At 42.0% G+C, this 18,864-nt stretch overlaps 1 protein-coding gene across 8 annotated transcripts in view; it reads right to left on the reverse strand.

The window, feature by feature from the left end:
• DMD (dystrophin) overlaps nucleotides 1-18,864 on the reverse strand; it is a 3,834,938-nt gene that overhangs the window by 1,600,367 nt on the left and 2,215,707 nt on the right. For all 8 annotated transcript variants that reach the window (XM_073550686.1, XM_073550687.1, XM_073550688.1 and 5 more), the window contains one exon: nucleotides 17,832-18,007. In XM_073550686.1, the coding sequence (XP_073406787.1) occupies nucleotides 17,832-18,007 (176 nt within the window). The remainder of the gene's footprint in view (nucleotides 1-17,831; nucleotides 18,008-18,864) is intronic.

Raw genomic sequence — 18,864 nt, forward strand, 5'->3', positions numbered from 1 at the left:
AACTGGAAGGTGTTTCCATACAGTTTACGCCCCATGGCAGACAGTTTGAAAACTTGAGAGTCATTGGAGCGGCCATAGGCCCCAATATCAACCGCAATAAATTTGTATTCCGCGTCAGCGATGGCCATGAGGACAATTGAAAAATATTTCTTGTAATTGAAATATTCCGATCCCGATCCAGCTGGCTTTACAATGCGGATATGTTTCCCGTCCACAGCGCCCAAGCAGTTTGGAAACTGACATATCTGTTGAAACTTGTCAGCAATTTCAATCCACCTCTCTGTTGTGGGCTCTGGTAAAAACTCTTCAGCTAAGGAGTCCCACAGTGCACGGCATGTGTACTTCACAATTCCAGATATGGTGGAAATCCCGAGTCTGTACTGGAAATGCAGTGACGAAAGGGATTCTCCAGTTGCAAGAAATCTGTGGGGAATTAAAAAACAATAAATTAGTTTTAAATCACAGCATTACATACCAAAACTGACCTATAACACTTGGAGATACAAACTACCACCAACAAGATTGCAGTGAAAGTGTGCTCTGATGCGATCATATCCAATAAATGTGGCTTACCTTAAAGTCACCATCAGACGCTCTGCGGGTGAAACAGAGAAGCGGCAATAGGTGTCCGCTTTTCTTATGAGGTGTGCAATGCGCTCCACCAAGTAATCAAAATTCTCCATTTTCATCCTAACATATCCAAAAAATTTATCCGGGTTTCGTCGAAGGTCCATGCATAGTGTAGAATAGACCCCACGCGTCATTCTCTTGGCTGTGATGGGGTGGATCCACAAACGTCGTCTACGATGCCTGATGCGCTGCTGTCTCGCTCTCTCCTTCTCCAGAACAATCACCCTCAAACGATTTGCCTCCGCTGTAAAATCCGCCAAATTCTTCAAAATATTTCCAATGACAACATCCATCTTCACCAGTAACTTGCTCTTCTCTCCAACCTGCACTTTCTCCTCTACAACCTGTCAAAGAAGGGCTGTAGGAACATGCTATATATAGTTTTCCAGTAGCCAATCCCGTTCGGAAGGCCACAAGGGTCAATTTTAAAAACCGGATCCGGCGTAATCCGTCGAAAAACGGATAGAAAAACGGATGAACCGGATGAGACGGATCCGGTTTTGTCTGTCAAGAAAAAGACGGATCCAGCAGAAAACCGGATCCGTCACATCCGGTTTTACGAAACATTTGCCGGATCCGGCGTTCCGGCACGACGCCGGATCGCGCCTGACGCCGAAAACCTGATGTGTGAAAGTAGCCTTAAAGAGATGGATAATAAGAATGGTAACAAAAAAACCCAGAAAAACTTAACAGATTAAAGGTGAACTTCAAGCTAAAGGAACATCAGTGTCAGATCGCACCATCCATCATTGTATGAGTCAAAGTGGACTTCATGGGAGACAGCCAAGGATGACACCATTGTTGAAAAAAAATCACAAAAAAGCCAGACTGGAATTTGTCAAACTACATGTTGACAAGCCACAAAGCTTCTGGGTGAATGCCCTATGGACGGATGAGACAAAATGGAAATTTTTAGCAAAGCACATTAGCTCTATGTTCACAGATGGAAAAATGAAGCTTATCAAGAAAAGAACACTGTCCCTACTGTGAAACATGGAGGAGGCTGTGTTATGTTCTGGGGCTGCGTTGCTGCATCTGGCACAGTGTGTCTAGGATCTGTACAGGGTAAAATGAAATCTCAAGACTATCAAATGATTCTAGAGAGAAATGTGCTGTCCAGTGTCAGAAAACTTGTTCTCAGTTGCAGGTCAGGGGTTTTGCAACAGGATAAGGACCCAAAACACACAGCTAAAAACACCCAAGAAAGGCTAAGAGGAAAACATTGGACTTTTCTGAAGTGGCCTTATACGAGCTCTGACCTAAATCCTATTGACCATCTTTGGAAAGAGCTGAAACATGCCATCTGGAAAAGGCAACCTTCAAACACGAGAAAACTGGAGCAGTTTGCTTTTGAGGAGTGGGCCAAAATACCTGTCCAGAAGTGCACAATTCTCATTGACAATTACAGGAACCGTTTAATTGCAGTGATTGCCTCAAAATGTTGTACAATAAAATAATAAGTTAAGGGTACCATCACTTCTGTCCAGGCCTATTTCATGAGTTTTTTTTATTTTTTTTAATTTCTTTGGAAGTATGGTTGAAAAGCAATGTCTGACTTTCATTTGTTCATTTTCATAGATGTTTGATTTACTATTACTTTTGGGAGATGCAATTTATTTCTGTGACCATTGAAGGTTTTTCTGTCATTAAACGAGGGATACCAACAATTTTGACCATGTGTGTATATATATATATATATATATACTGTATATATATGAATATATATATATATATATATATATATAAAACCCTCAAAGCCCTGTCATGGGCAGCCCATTCTCCAGACCTGAACTCCATTGAAAACCTCTGGAATGTAATCAAGAGGATGATGGATAGTCACAAGCCATCAAACAAAGAAGAGCTGCTTAAATTTTTGCACCAGAGGCAGTATGAAAGACTGGTGGCAAGCATGCCAAGACTCAAGAAAGCTGTTTTTAAAAATCATGGTTATTCCACAAAATATTGATTTCTGAACTCTTCCTTAGTTAAAACATTAGTATTGTTGTTTCTAAATGATTATGAACTTGGTTTCTTTTCATTAGTTGAGGTCTGAAAGCACTGTTTTTTTTAATTTTGACCATTTCTCCTTTTCAGAAAAAAAACAAAATTTATTGCTTGGAAATTCAGAGACATGTTGTCAGAAGTTTGTAGACTAAAATAATAATTTACATTTTACTCAAAAATATACCTATTAAGAGAAAAATCAGACAAACTGAACATTTGGAAGTGGTCTCTTAATTATTGCCAACATGATTGATACTTTTTTATGAATTGCTGTTTGGGGATTTTTTACTTCATCATGCTGTACAATATATCCAGGGATGATGGTCCTTATATATTCCCATGTTTTCTTGTTCTTACAAGCCTATGATTAGTTTCTACATAAATAGAAACTCGAGGAGGAGGGTGGAGCTCTGCATCTAGATTCTCCCTGCTGACATCTAAATAGAATTGTATCCATAGCCGCTGCCATCTCCTATCAGTAATGGGAAAGTCTGTCTTCACTGAACAAAGATTTTACTCCAGAATTGAGAACTTTAATAATGACTGGTCAATTTTGGCAGAGAAAGAAGCTAATTTCTATGATAAGATATAATATAAAGTTGTTCTTTTAATGTATACTATCGATTTATGTTCTAAAAATTAAAACATGGAAAAAAATCGGTGTGCATTCAGGTCATTTAAAGGCGAGGCGCTGGTGGAATGGACTGTGGAAGCCCCAGAAGCAAGAAAATGTAATTCACTGCACATTCTACTGGATTGTTTCCAAAAGTATATAATAAGTTTATGGAACAAAAATAGATGCCAAAATAGGATGAAACAAAGTACGACTGAAATACCCAACGTTTCCACCCTCCCGGCTCTTAATAATGGGGTTATTTGGGTTCAGTTATGAGTATGATATAAGGCAGAAAGAGGAGATGGAAAGTCCCTTTGTTCTCCCCAGATGGTTTTGAATGAGTAATTCATGATAGAGGTGGTTGTCAGATTAGGAAAAGACTTGGGGTCGGGGTGCACAGGAATACTCTTATAGCGGCGCTCCTGCACCTAGCTGGGTGTGCTAAAAATTAAAACAACAGTTTCACTTGAAGGTTCAGTGCCAACCTTCAGAGAATTTGCAGTGGTCGAATGTACAGTAAAAATACACTGTTGCTAAATAGTATAAAACGCTTATTTAATACCTCTTGCAATTTTTCTCTTTAGTGGTGTCAGCCATTTTGCAGGGCAAACACTGCTGATAGATTCTAAGACCAGGAAACACAATAATATTTTCTCTCATCCGATTATGCTAATCAAACTATGATCACATTCAGATTAAAGTTTGGTCTTACTGTGATCTGATTTTTTCAGATATGAAAAAGATGGTAAGTAAAATTTCTTCATCTTCTCCATTCTGTCAGTCGGTGAAAATCGGACCTCAGTCAGATGCATGACCCAATGTGATACATTTTGCGGATATAAATTATGCATGCTGTGATTTTTTCCTCGGACAGACTCAGTCCAAGGAAAAAATTGGGCATGAGATGCCATCTGATGTTTTGTCGGACCATGCTCAGACTGAAAATACAGTCATGTGTACAAGCCTATTTGAAGACATATGCACACACATGTTTGTTTGACGTTCATTGCCCTCTGAGGTTCCAAATTCATATATATACTGTTATATACTAAAGATTTGGGTTTACAGTAGCAGAGACATTAACCAAAGCATCCTCCTCCCTTTTGCAGCACTACGCATTACTATGAACACCTGTAAATGTATACGAGATGAGATGTTAATAATGCCTGTGGCATCTCCGCACTGCAGCAGAAGACTGGACTTCAAACACTTAAACATATCTTTCCATAAATGTTTAATGAATCCTAAACACAACAATAAATTAGCAAGTGTTTTTATCCCTATGAACATGGATTTTTACTTGGGTCATAAAACTTTAAGATCTAGGTAGCTAGCTTATTACTGCAGATCTATATAGTATTGATGGCAGAAATTAGTGCATGTAGACAGCACGGTAGCTGGTTTTTAACATTTTAGAATATCAACTGCTGATACCTTTACAGTCGTAAAGTAGCAATTTTTTGTTTAAAAAGGACTGGTAACCAGGTCAAGAGTGGTCAAATTTATTTAGTTTTATTCCCGCTGATCCCCTTGAGTATTCTTTTTTATCTTTTTTAAATCCACAATACAGTTCCCGATATATGGAATATATACCTTTTATTATATTAGATAAACACAGCTCTGGCAAAAATTATGAGACCACTTTTGAAATGTTCAGTTTGTCTGATTTTTCTCTTTATGGGTATATTTTTGGGTAAGATGTAAATTGTTCTTTTAGTCTACAAACTTCTGACAACATGTCTTCGAATTTTCAAGCAGAAAGGAGAAATGGTCAAATTATAAAACACAGTGCTTTCAGACCTCAACTAATGCAAAGAAAACAAATACATAATCATTTAGAAACAACAATACTAATGTTTTAACACAGGAGGAGTTCAGAAATCAATATTTTGTGGAATACCCATGATTTTTAAAAACAGCTTTCATGCGTCTTAGCATGCTTGCCACCAGTCTTTCACACCGCTTCTGGCGCAAAAATTTAAGCAGTTCTTCTTTGTTTGATGGCTTGTGACTATCCATCTTCCTTTTGATTACATTCCAGAGGTTTTCAATGGGGTTCAGGTCTGGAGAATGGGCGCCCATGACAGGGTTTTGATGTGGTGGTCTCTTAATTTTTGCCAGAGCTGTATGTGTAACTTTCATTTCAGGAGATTTTTTTAAATAGGTTACCATGTGTGTGCAGATGAGGAATTGCACTGATTCAGCCCATTGTATGTCTTGTTTACTGAATTCTTCATCAATTTCACTTCCTTTATGCTTTCTTTTTCACACAACAGAAGCGGCAGAAGAGCTTTGAATCCAGCACAGGTGTGAGATAAACACTTACTAGAGAGCATAAGGACAGGTCTGTGCTTGTTGGTTTGTCTTTCACTCTGCTCCTCTTCACTCCTTACCCCTCCCATAAATGTCAATGGGTAGCTTTAACCCCTTCATTACCAAGGGTGGCTTGCACATTAACTCCCGGGCCAATTTTTACAATTCTGACCACTGTCCCTTTATGAGGTAATAACTCTGAAACGCTTCCATGGATCTCGGTGATTCTGACAATGTTTTCTCATGACATATTGTACTTCATGTTAGTGGTAAAATTTCATTCAAATAACTTGTGTTTATTTGTTAAAAAAACAGAAATTTGGCAAAAATTTTGAAAATTTCACAATTTTCCAAATTTGAATTTTTATGCTCTTAAATCACAGAGATATGGCACACAAAAAACTTAAAAAGTAACATTTCCCACATATTTACTTTACATCAGCACAATTTTGGAACCAACATTTTTTTTTGTTAGGAAGTTATAAGGGCTAAAAGTTGACCAGCGATTTCTCATTTTTGCAACACCATTTTATTTTTACGGACCACATCACATTTGAAGCCACTTTGAGGGGTCTATATGATAGATAATACCCAAAAGTGACACCATTCTAAAAACGGCACCCCTTAAGGTGCTCAAAACCACATTAAAGAAGTTTATTAACCCATCAGATGCTTCACAGGAATTTTTTTAATATTTAAAAAAAATGAACATTTAACTTTTTTTGGAAACTAGACCCCCCAAGGAACTTATCTAGATGTGTGGTGAGAACTTTGAACCCCCAAGGGCTTCACAGAAGTTTATAACGTACAGCCGTACAATTAAAAAATCATATTTTTTCCACAAAAATGATCTTCTAACCCTCAATTCTTATTTTTCCAAGGGTAACAGGATGCTAAAAGTTATTGTGCAATTTGTCCTGAGTACACTGATACCCCATACGTAGGAGTAAACGACTATTTGGGCGCATGGTAGAGCTCAGAAGGGAAGCAGAGCCATTTGACGTTTTTGGCTGGAATTGAGATCAGACACCATGTCGCGTTTGGAAAGCCCCTGATGTACCAAAACAATGGAAACCCCCTACAAATGACACCATTTTGGAAACTAGACCCCCCAAGGATCTTATCTAGATGTGTGGTGAGCACTTTGAACCCCCAAGTGCTTCACAGAAGTTTATAATGCCCAGGCGTGAAAATAAAAAAATTGTATTTTTTCCACAAACATGGAAAAAATTTAGTCCCCAATTTTTTTATTTTCCCAAGGGTACGAGGAGAAATTGGACCCCAAAAGTTGTTGTCCAATTTGTCCTGAGTACGCTGATACCTCATATGTGGGAGAAAACTACTGTATGGGCACACGTCGGGGCTCGGAAGCGAAGGAGTGACGTTTTGGAATGCAGACTTTGATGGAATGGTCTACGGGTGTCATGTGCGCTTGGAGAGCCTCTGATGTGCCTAAACTATTCAAACTCCCCACAAGTGACCCCATTTTGGAAACTAGACCCCCCACGGAACTTATCTAGATGTGTGGTGAGCTGTTATGAATGAGTCACCGTAGGAGGCAAAAACAGAAATACTAGCTAAGTCCAGAAAACCAGAGAAGTTGGCAGCTGTCGGATTGCAGACCCCTGAACCTAACAACAACAACTAGCAGTAGCCGTGGAGGGTTCCTACAGTGCCCTAGACCCCTCAATCACAGCCGGAGAACTACATAGCCTAAAGACAGAAAGGGAAATCTAAACTGCCCCAGAGCAGACCCCAAAGCAATAGGCAGCCCCCAACATATAATGACGGTGAAGCAAGAAGAAAAAACACTCACACAGATAGAAAGATAGGCTGAGCAAATGATGGGGCCCAAGCTAACTAAATAGGACAGAATAGAAAAGCTGCTGTCTGCAATCCGTCAAAACCCTCTCAAAAACAAAAGCCAACAGTCTGATAGGGAAAAAAGCCCTGAAGACGCTAGGCTTCAAAAAGACTATATCAGTACTCAGGTATTTTCTGAAGACAGAGCAAAAAGGAATTCAGCTCACCCAGCAGGGAAAGGCAGAAATCCAGAAAAACAAGGCAAAACAAAACCAAAACACAAATGCAAAAAGTAGAGCAGAAAACTTAGCTTTTGAGGAGCAGGAATCAGACTGGTCTCCAAGAATCCCTCAGAGTAATCACCCGCAAGGCAGAAGGGCGTCGGCTGCCTTATATCCAGTCAGCAATTCTAGTCACCCAGTCATCATCATTCTGCTCAGGTGCTTTGTAATCAGCCTCACTACCTTCCTTCACCAGAAGAGGGAGTTCATCAGACCTCAATGGTGAAGGGGAAAATGAACTCACAACAGTACCTCCCCCTTGAGGAGGGGTCACCGAACCCTCATCCACGCCACCAGGGCAATCAGGGTGAGCCCGATGAAAGGCACGCACCAATCTTTTGGCATGAATATCAGAGGCAGAGACCCAGGAATTATCCTCCTGACCATAACCCTTCCACTTAATCAAATACTGGAGTCTCCGTCTAGCCAGATGGGAATCCAGTATCTTCTCTACCTCATATTCTATGTTACCTTCAACTAATACAGGGTCCGCAGGTGCCACCCCAGGAACAACTGGTTCAACAAACTTCTTCAACAAGGACTTATGAAACACATTATGAATTTTAAATGTGACAGGAAGAGCCAAACGAAAAGAGACTGGATTAATAATCTCCAAAATCTTGTAAGGTCCAATAAATCTAGGCTTAAACTTAGGAGAATCCACCTTCATAGCGATATTTTTTGATGATAACCAAACCATATCACCAACCTTAAACTGGGGACCAATGGTCCTATGTCGGTTGGAAAACCGCTGGGCCTTTTCCTGGGAGAGAGATAACTTATCCACCACTTGGTCCCAGATCTGGTGCATTCTCTCCACCACAGTGTCAACACCTGGGCAGGCAGAAGGCTTCACCTGCCCTGAAGAAAATCGAGGATGAAACCCAAAGTTACAAAAAAAGGTGACATCAAAGTGGCAGAACTAGCTCTATTATTTAAAGCAAATTTGGCCAAGGGCAAAAATGAAACCCAATCATCCTGATCAGCGGAAATAAAACATCTCAAATACGACTCCAAGGTCTGGTTTGTTCTCTCCGTCTGCCCATTGGTCTGAGGGTGAAAAGCAGAGGAGAAGGACAACTGAATTCCCAGCTTGGAACAGAAAGTCCTCCAAAATCTAGACACAAACTGAACTCCTCTGTCAGATACAATGTTCTCAGGAATCCCGTGCAAGCGAACCACCTGTTGCAAAAACAGGGGCACCAACTCAGAGGAAGATGGCAACTTAGGGAGTGGTACAAGAAGAACCATCTTAGAGAACCTATCACAAATCACCCAAATAAGTCATTCTCTGAGAGACAGGCATATCAGAGATGAAATCCATTGAAATATGGGTCCATGGCCTCCTGGGGACCGGCAAAGGCATCAACAACCCACTAGAGCGAGAACAAGGTTTAGACCGGGAGCAAGTCCCACAGGACTGCACAAAATTCCTGACATCACGAGATAAGGCGGGCCACCAAAAAGACCGACTCACCAGATCTCAAGTACCAAAAATACCTGGATGACCAGCCAATGCAGAGCAATGAACTTCAGACATCACTCTCTTCTTCCACTGGTCAGGAACATACAACTTTCCACTGGGACAACTCTCAGGTTTGTCCTGGAACTCTTCCAGAGCACGTCTCAAATCGGGCGAGATGGCAGAAAGAACTACCCCTTCGCCTAAGATGGTAGCAGGCTTGGTCACCACAGGAGAATCAGCAAAGAAGCTCCTAGAGAGGGCGTCTGCCTTGACATTCTTAGTGTCAGAAAGAAAAAAGACCACAAAATCAAAACGTGTAAAAAACAAGGCCCACCTAGCCTGTCTAGGGTTCAAGCATTTGGATGACTCAAGGTAAATCAAATTCTTGTGGTCAGTGAGGACCACGACTTGGTGTTTAGCTCCCTCCAACCAATGTCTCCACTCCTCAAATGCCCATTTCATGGCTAACAGTTCCCGATTCCCCACATCATAGTTACATTCAGATGGAGAGAACTTTCGGGAAAAGAAAGCACAGGGATTCATTTGAGATGTTAAAGGATCCTTTTGGGACAAAACAGCTCCTGCACCAATCTCAGAAGCGTCCACCTCTACCAGGAACGGGAGTGAGACATCAGGTTGCCGCATAACCGGGGCAGAAGTGAATCTTCGCTTCAGCTCCTGAGAGGAAGAAACAGCCTCCGGAGACCAATTCAACACATCAGCACCCTTCTTAGTCAGATCAGTCAATGGCTTGGCAATACTAGAAAATTGTGCTAGAAATTTCCGATAAAAATTAGCAAAACCCAAAAACTTCTGGAGGGCCTTCAAAGAAGTGGGCTGAACCCAATCATAAATGGCCTGTACCTTGGCTGGGTCCATTTCAATAGTTGACGGAGACAAAATAAATCCCAAAAATGAAATCCTCTGTACCCCAAAAAGGCATTTCGATCCTTTGACATACAGGGAATTCTCCCTCAAGACCCGGAACACAATCCGAACATGTTCCACATGAGAATCCCAATCCTTGGAGAAGATCAAAATATCATCCAGATAGATAATCAAAAATGTATCCACAAAGTCTCGGAAAATGTCGTTCATGAAGCACTGGAAGACAGAAGAGGAATTAGTGAGCCCAAAAGGCATCACCAAGTACTCAAAATGTCCCTCTGGAGTATTAAACGCCGTCTTCCATTCATCCCAATGCTAAATGCAGATAAGATTATACGCCCCCCTGAGGTCAAGCTTGGTAAACCAGCAAGCACCTTTAACTCTGGAGAATAGATCCGAAATCAGGGGTAATGGATACTGATATTTAATAGTAATTTTGTTGAGGGCACGATAATCAATACAATGCCTTAATGAACCATCCTTTTTGGCCACGAAAAAATAACCGGCACCTAAGGGTGAAGAGGATGGTCTAATATGACCCTTCTCCAACGCCTCCTTAATATAGGATCGCATAGCCTCGTGCTCGGGTACAGATAAATTGAAGAGCCGACCCTTAGGAAATTTACACCCCGGGCTCAGTTCAATTGCACAGTCATAACTCCTATGAGGAGGCAAAGACGCAGACTCATTCTCACTAAATACATCATAAAAGTCCGCCAAATAGTCAGGAACATCATGCGACTGAGGAGAGGTGGAAAAAAACGGAGCCTCACTAAGGGCACACCGACAACCCCAACTCACCACAGACACAGATTTCCAATCCAAAACTGGATTATGAATTTGCAACCAGGGAAACCCCAGAACAATGGTATCATGCAAATTATGCAACACCAAAAATCTGCAATTTTCTTGATGGTCTGGGGTGACCCGCATTACCACCTTGGTCCAAAACTGAGGTTTATTTTTTGCCAAAGGAGTAGCATCAATCCCCTTCAAAAGGATAGGCGTCCGCAGAGGTGTCATAGGCAGTCCACAACGTTTAGCAAAATCCAAGTCCATTAGGTTCAGGGCTGCTCCCGAATCCACAAAAGCCTTGGCGGAAAATGTGGACAGGGAGCAGATCAGAGTAATTGCCAGAAGAAACTTAGGTTGAACACCATCCACAGAAAACGTGTGTGCAAAATGTTTCTCTCGTTTAGGACAGACAGAAATAGCATGCGAGGCATCTCCACAAAAAAAACACAGCTTATTACGCCTTCTGAACTCCTGACGTTGCTCCCTGGACAAAACTCTATCACATTGCATAGGTTCAGACACTTGTTCAACAGGTGACAACACCTCTCGTGCAGTCCTGTGTTCACGTAAACGCTGATCAACCTGAATGGCTAATGACATAGAATCGTCAAGACCAGAGGGGACAGGAAATCCAACCATAGTATCTTTTACGGCTTCTGACAAACCCTTCCGAAAGAGAGCTGCCAAGGCATTATCATTCCAGGTAGTAAGGACCGCCCACTTTCGGAATTTTTGACAGTACAATTCTGCAGAATCTCGACCCTGGCTCAATGCCAACAGGGTCTTTTCAGCCTGATCAATAGCATTAGGTTCATCATACAACAACCCCAAGGCTTGAAAAAATGCGTTCACATTAGTCAGAATAGGATCATCTGGTTTCAAAGAAAACGCCCAATCCTGGGGATCGCAACGCAGCAAAGAGATGACAATTTTAACCTGCTGCGTGGAGCTCCCTGACGAGTTAGGCTTCAAGGCAAAAAATAATTTACAATTATTTTTGAAATTCAAAAATTTAGACCGATCCCCAAAAAACACATCAGGAGTAGGGATCTTTGGTTCAGCAGCATGTGAATGAGAAAGGTAGGCGGAAATTCCCCGCACTTCCACAGCGAGCTGCTCCACACGATCAGACAATTGCTTTATCTCCATTGAGAGAAAAAAAAATTCCCCCTACAGCCTCAGAGATATTTTTTTTTACAATTCTTTCCTGCTATTGAGTACCCTAGGATCTGCGGTATGGCGGGTGATTCTGTTATGAATGAGTCACCGTAGGAGGCAAAAACAGAAATACTAGCTAAGTCCAGAAAACCAGAGAAGTTGGCAGCTATCGGATTGCAGACCCCTGAACCTAACAACAACAACAAGCAGTAGCCGTGGGGGGTTCCTACGGTGCCCTAGACCCCTCGGTCACAGCCGGAGAACTACATAGCCTAAAGACAGAAAGGGAAATCTAAACTGCCCCAGAGCAGACCCCAAAGCAATAGGCAGCCCCCAACATATAATGACGGTGAAGCAAGAAGAAAAAACACTCACACAGATAGAAAGATAGGCTGAGCAAATGATGGGGCCCAAGCTAACTAAATAGGACAGAATAGAAAAACTGCTGTCTGCAATCCGCCAAAACCCTCTCAAAAACAAGAGCCAACAGACTGATAGGGAAAAAAGCCCTGAAGACGCTAGGCTTCAAAAAGACTATATCAGTACTCAGGTATTTTCTGAAGACAGAGCAAAAAGGAATTCAGCTCACCCAGCAGGAAAAGGCAGAAATCCAGAAAAACAAGGCAAAACAAAACCAAAACACAAATGCAAAAAGTAGAGCAGAAAACTTAGCTTTTGAGGAGCAGGAATCAGACTGGTCTCCAAGAATCCCTCAGAGTAATCACCCACAAGGCAGAAGGGCGTCGGCTGCCTTATATCCAGTCAGCAATTCTTGTCACCCAGTCATCATCATTCTGCTCAGGTGCTTTGTAATCAGCCTCACTACCTTCCTTCACCAGAAGAGGGAGTTCATCAGACCTCAATGGTGAAGGGGAAAATGAACTCACAACAGTGAGCACTTTGAACCCCCAAGTGCTTCAAAGAAGTTTATAACGCCCAGGCGTGAAAATAAAAAATCTTATTTTTTTCCACAAAAATGATATTTTTGCCCCTAATTTTTTATTTTTCTAAGGGCAACAGGAGAAATTGGACCCCAAAAGTTGTTTTGCAATTTGTCCTGAGTAGGCTGATACCCCCTATGTGGGGGTAAAACATTGTTTGGGCGCATAGCAGAGCTTGGAAGGGAAGGAGCACCATTTGACTTTTTCAACGCAGAATTGGCTGGAATTGAGATCAGATGCCATGTTGCGTTTGGAGAGCACCTGATGTGTCCATACAGTGGAAACCCCCCAATTCTAACTCCAACCCTAACTCCAACACACCCCTTACCCTAATCTCAGCCCTAGCCCTAACCCTAGCCCTAAAAATGGAAATAAATACATTTTCTTTTAATTTTATTATTTTTACCTAACTAAGGGGGTGATAACGGGAGGTTTGATTTACTATTTATGGCGGTTTTTATGTTTGGCAGCTGTCACACGCTAAAAGACGCTTTTTATTGTAAAAATAGTTTTGCATCACCACATATAGAGAGCTATAATTTTTCCATATTTTGACCCACTGAGTCATGTGCAGTCTTATTTTTTGCGGGACGAGTTGATGTTTTTATTGGTATCATTTTCGGGCACGTGACATCTTTTGATCGCTTTTTATTCTAATTTTTGGGATGCAGAATGAACAAAAACCAGCGCTTCATGAATTTCTTTTGGGGGCTGCGTTTAGACCGTTCTGCGTGCAGTAAAATTGATAAAGTGGTTTTATTCTTTGGGTCAGTGCAGTTACAGCGATACCTCATTTAGGTCATTTTTATGTTTTGGCGCTTTTATGCAATGAAAACAATTTTATATAAAAAATAATTATTTTTGCATCGCTTTATTCTGCGAGCTATAACTTTTTTATTTTTTCGCTGATGATGCTGTATCATGGCTTGTTTTTTGCAGGACAAGATGTTTTCAGCGGTACCATGGATATTTATATGCATCTTTTTGATCGCGCGTTATTTCACTTTTTGTTTGGTGGTATGATAATAAATCATTATTTTTTGCTTCGTTTTTTATTTTTACTTTTTAAGGGGTTCGCTTAAGGGGTTAACTAATGAGACAGTTTTATAGGGCCGGTCATTACAGACGTGGCAATACCAAATATGTGTATTTTTATTGTTTTTTTTTATTTCCAAAAAATGAATTTATTGGGGAATATTTTTTTTTCTAATTTATTTAGCGATTTTTGTAAAATTATTTTTACACTTTTTTTTTTTAACTTTATTAGGTTGTCCCAGGGGGGACATCACTGTCCTGTGACAGATCGCTGATCTGTCACATCACAGATCACTGTGACAGATCAGCGATCTGTCACAGGCATAGACGCAGACTTCCTCATGCCTGTGCTTTGCAGGCACTGAGGAAGTCAGCTCCCTACAGGCCCCCGAAGGTCCCCGTCACCATCTTGGATCTGGGGACCTGTAGGGAAAGAGACCCCCACAGCAGCGCTGCACAATGTGCTGCTGTGGGGGGCTCAGGGAAGCACGGAGGGAGCACCCTCCCTGCCGATGCTTCCTTTTAACCCCTGGTACATCGCAATCGTGTTTGATCACGGTGTGCAAGGGGTTAACATGTTGAGGGCGGTCCGTGACCACCCCTGACACATTGTGCCGGGTGTCAGCTGTGATAATCAGCTGACACCCGGCCGCGATCAGCGGCGCTCACCACGTGGGTGCCGCTGATCGCTATGACGTAATATTCCATCCATGGGACTTAGGGCCCAGGTCACATGGACGGAATATTACGTCCAATGTAGGAAAGGGGTTGACTGATCCCTTAGTCAACTGCCAGTGTGCTTCGTCTTAAGGACAACTGATTTCAGCAGTTTCAGAGTGAATGATGAGTTCATCAGACTTGGGGAATGAGAAGTGCCTTATATGTGGAGAAAAATTCCTATTTCTCAGACAAGTTATTAACAAAGTTTCTAATATTCCCTTGAATTTAGGTTTTTAAGCACTGTAAAGTAATGACTAGGCCAAAATATGAAGTGCATGAGTGAATACTCACATAAAATACATTTAAGCTGGCAGGCCGCATTCCTTTCAAACTTAATACAGTCACAATAGATAGTGGTATCTAAGGGTTAAACGGCTGCGATCAGTGCTAATACCGATCGTGGCCATTCAAATAGGTTGTCAGCTGTGATGTACAGCTTACCTCAGCGGATGATAACGTCGGCTCTGCATGTGAGCTGGCACTATCATCTCGCTGTACACGCACAGCCACCTGAAAAATCCAGCAATGGGGGAAAGTCATGCCTCCACTCTCTGCGCGCTGTTGTGATGTCATTACACAGCGTCAGAAGGATGTCATCACGCAGGGCCACAGTCACTATGGAGCGGCGCACTCCTCCTCTCTTTTAGCGTGAGCAGTGGCGTAACTACAAAGTTATGGGCCCAGGTGCAAACTTTCAAATGGGCCCCCCATCATGCCAAAATACATGCACATCTCCACTCAGCACACCTCGTACACGCACATCTCCACTCCACACATCTCTTACACACGCGGCTCCGCTCCACATACCACGTACATGTGCGGCTCTGCTCCGTACACTTCATATACACACACGGCTCCACTCCATACACCTAGTACACAGATGGCTCTGCTCCCTACACCTCGATCCTCATACACGCATGGCTCCGCTCCACACACCTCATACACACACGGCTCCGCTCCTTACACCTCGTACACACAGCTCCACTCCCTACACCTCATACACACATGGCTCCACTCCCTACACCTCGTACACTCATGGCACACAGCTCCACTCTGTACACCTCATACACACACGGTTCTGCTCCATACACCTCGTAAACACACGGCTCCGTTCCGTACACATGCGGCTCCGCTCTGTACACCTCGTACACATGTGGCTCTGCTCCGTACTCTTCGTACACACACGGCTCTGCACCCTACGCCTCGTACACACGCGGCTCCACTCCGTACACCTTGTACACACATGGCTCTGCTCCATACACCTCAGTCTTTGTACACACACGGCTTTGCTCTGTACACCTTGTACACACATGCCTCCTCTTCGCACACCTTGTACACACATGGCTCTGCTACATCCACACTGTAAACCCCTCCTGACCCCACAGACAAACTTACCCGCATCCAGCACCATGGCAACCACCACAGACAGCAGAGTCCTGCATACACTGAGGCCTCTGATCATGTGACCCCTGACTCCTCCCCCTCCTGTGACCTCATCACAGGTCCTGTGCACACAGCAGCCATCGCACGCTCCTGAATGCGTGCCTTCCCTCTTCTACCTGCCTCAGGGGGTGAGACATGTGGTGCACCGAGAGCCGCAGATGACTGCCTCAGGGGCTGCGTGTTTGAGACCTCTATACTAGACTCAAGATTAGATATGAGCGAATCTGTTCGGTTCGCCCCTTATTTGGCAAGCTGTAGCGTTTACTGAATAAGCTGCAGAGGGAACCCGGCTTCCTGGATCGCGCCGCTTGAAAAGTTGATCGCCGCCGCAGCTGCATGTTTTGCTGCTGTGTCACTGTCGCAGCACATGAATGGAGAGCCTGTTTGTTGGGCATCTTATTCCGTAAGTGCTATAGCTTGCCGAGTAAGGAGGGACCCAAACAAATTCACTCATCTCTACTCAAGATAAACCAAGAAGTAAATCTGATATGAGATGGCTTAGCCTTGTTCTATAAATGTCATGAAAAGTTTGATCACATGATTCACGGTATAAATGACATTTTTATTTCAGGATTAACAAACAAGAAATCATTTACAAATGTTCTAGCTCTAAAAGTCATTTTCCAATAAACCATGATTAAAAAAGTGTGCAAATATCATCTGTAATCCAGCAGCATGCACAAAGATATAATACTTTCATGGGAGTGAATACTTGTACAGGCATTGGGAGTAACATGGATTCAAAGCTGCCTAGACAGAGAAAAACTATTGACTGAGATATTTATTTAACTGCATCAGTCAATATTTTTCATCAGTTTTAAATTTGAATGAGTTATTTAGGAAATTATATTATTAAAGACGTCATCAAAAGGTTCATAGAGCTCAAAGTATAGATTACAGATGAGCAAATCTCCCAAAGTTTGCTCCAGGCAGATTCACTTGAATCATCTGACAGATTTGATTCAGTCTGAATGCAATTAAATTAGCACTGAACAGAGGGTTATTATCTCTCTCCAGACCCCACAGCATAAGAAATAGAAGATTGCAAAAGGGTCAAAAATAGCAAAAGATTATGCTCACTTTATTCTGCCACCTCAGCTCCCTGTCTGGTCATCCACTTGTTTTGGAACAATGTTCGGTTTGGTCAGATCTGGTATTTGGCTTCACATGTAGGAAGCAACATATCAATGACTTGTGCTGACCCGTGTGGTTACAAGGGGGAGCCCCATGTCAATGACCAAGTGAGGCCCTGTCAGGGACTGGAAATCCAAACCAAAGACAAATCTAAGGATGAATCCAAAAGCCAATTCAAAGACCGAAAGACCATATTCAAAGTAAGCAAAGGAATAAAAGGTGAGCTGCAGTGGCAGAGCATCTGAGGGGTAAGCCTAAGATGGGTTAGTATAATCATTTATTTTTTTTAACCCCTATATGACATATATAAAAGCCCAGAAGAATGGCTGCCATTTTGCTGCTGGATTCTTGAAAACCAAATTGATCAAAAAGTTTGGATTTTCACAAATTTTGAAATTTTCAGGAAGACATGCAATAAACATGATATTCACTCATATCTATCATTCATATAAAGTAAGCACGAGGTACAATATATTTATTTGCAAGGAAGTAAGGAGAGCCTACTTTGGGCATTGGATGCCAATAATACATTAAATATACAAATATACTGTGCTGGCAAAAAGTGTGGCACCCTTGAAAAACTCTTGCATACAGAGAGTACTCACCTTCTTCTTCTCTCTTGCAGCTTCCTGTTGATTATATTCCAGCGAGAATTTAAGGTATCCAAATTATCTTTAATACAAGCAGCGTCAGCAGTTGAGGACTGCTCAACAATCTCTCCGCCAGATACATTCAGTGTTTTCACAACAGCTAGCTGCTCTGCTATGCCATCTTCAAGTGCCTGAGGATAGAAATATATACATTTTAAACATCATAGAATAGTGACTTACACAATTACCAAACATTGTCAAAATATATGTAACTTTTTTGTTGTAATCTTGAAATTGATTTTTTATTTTACCACTGCTAGAAATTGAATTTAAATATGCTTTAAGCTATAAGATAAATACATTAAAGTATTTATCCTGGACTAAATATTTTTTTGACTATCAGTCAAACTAACAGGCATGTAGCTTTTAACTACAGCAACTACCTGCCTGTTCTAGCCGGTGCTGGCTAAGAGCTTATGCCAGCAATTCAACTGCTCCACAACAACAGAGCAGCTCTTCCTCTTCTGTGCAGCTCTCTCAACAAGGCGTGACTGCCAACATGCTGATTGATCACCGGCTTTCTGTTGTTATTCAGTGGGAAGCCAACTATCAATCAGCATGACATAGGCAGTTACACCCTGTCAATAAAGCAAAACGGAAGAGAAGCCGCTGCCATATCAATGCGACTTCAGCGGAAGCCGAGGAATCACTGTCAGGAGCGGTTAGTGACCGCTCTATGCCAGCAAAGATCTCCACTGGGCAGAACAGGCTTGTAGTTATAAGCTACCTGCCTGTTAGTTCTTAGGCCCACAAAATATAGAGTCCTAAATAACACCTTTAAAACCTTAAAACTTGTGACATACATTAAATGCATAGTGTAGTGGTAATATAACTTTCCACATACCATCATACATGTTTGGCACACGTCATAAGCAGCGGGTTTCAGAGCTCCCCTAAGCTGTGAAAATGGGATAGTGGGGACAGTTTGTTGCTATGACATGGTTTTCTTAGTACTTCTGTTAGGAACAGAGTTACTACGATGCCTGTT

The sequence above is a fragment of the Dendrobates tinctorius genome, unplaced genomic scaffold (assembly GCF_039654945.1).
Source record: "Dendrobates tinctorius isolate UK_male_01 unplaced genomic scaffold, ASM3965494v1 ptg000166l, whole genome shotgun sequence".
In the NCBI taxonomy this organism is placed as follows: domain Eukaryota; kingdom Metazoa; phylum Chordata; class Amphibia; order Anura; family Dendrobatidae; genus Dendrobates; species Dendrobates tinctorius.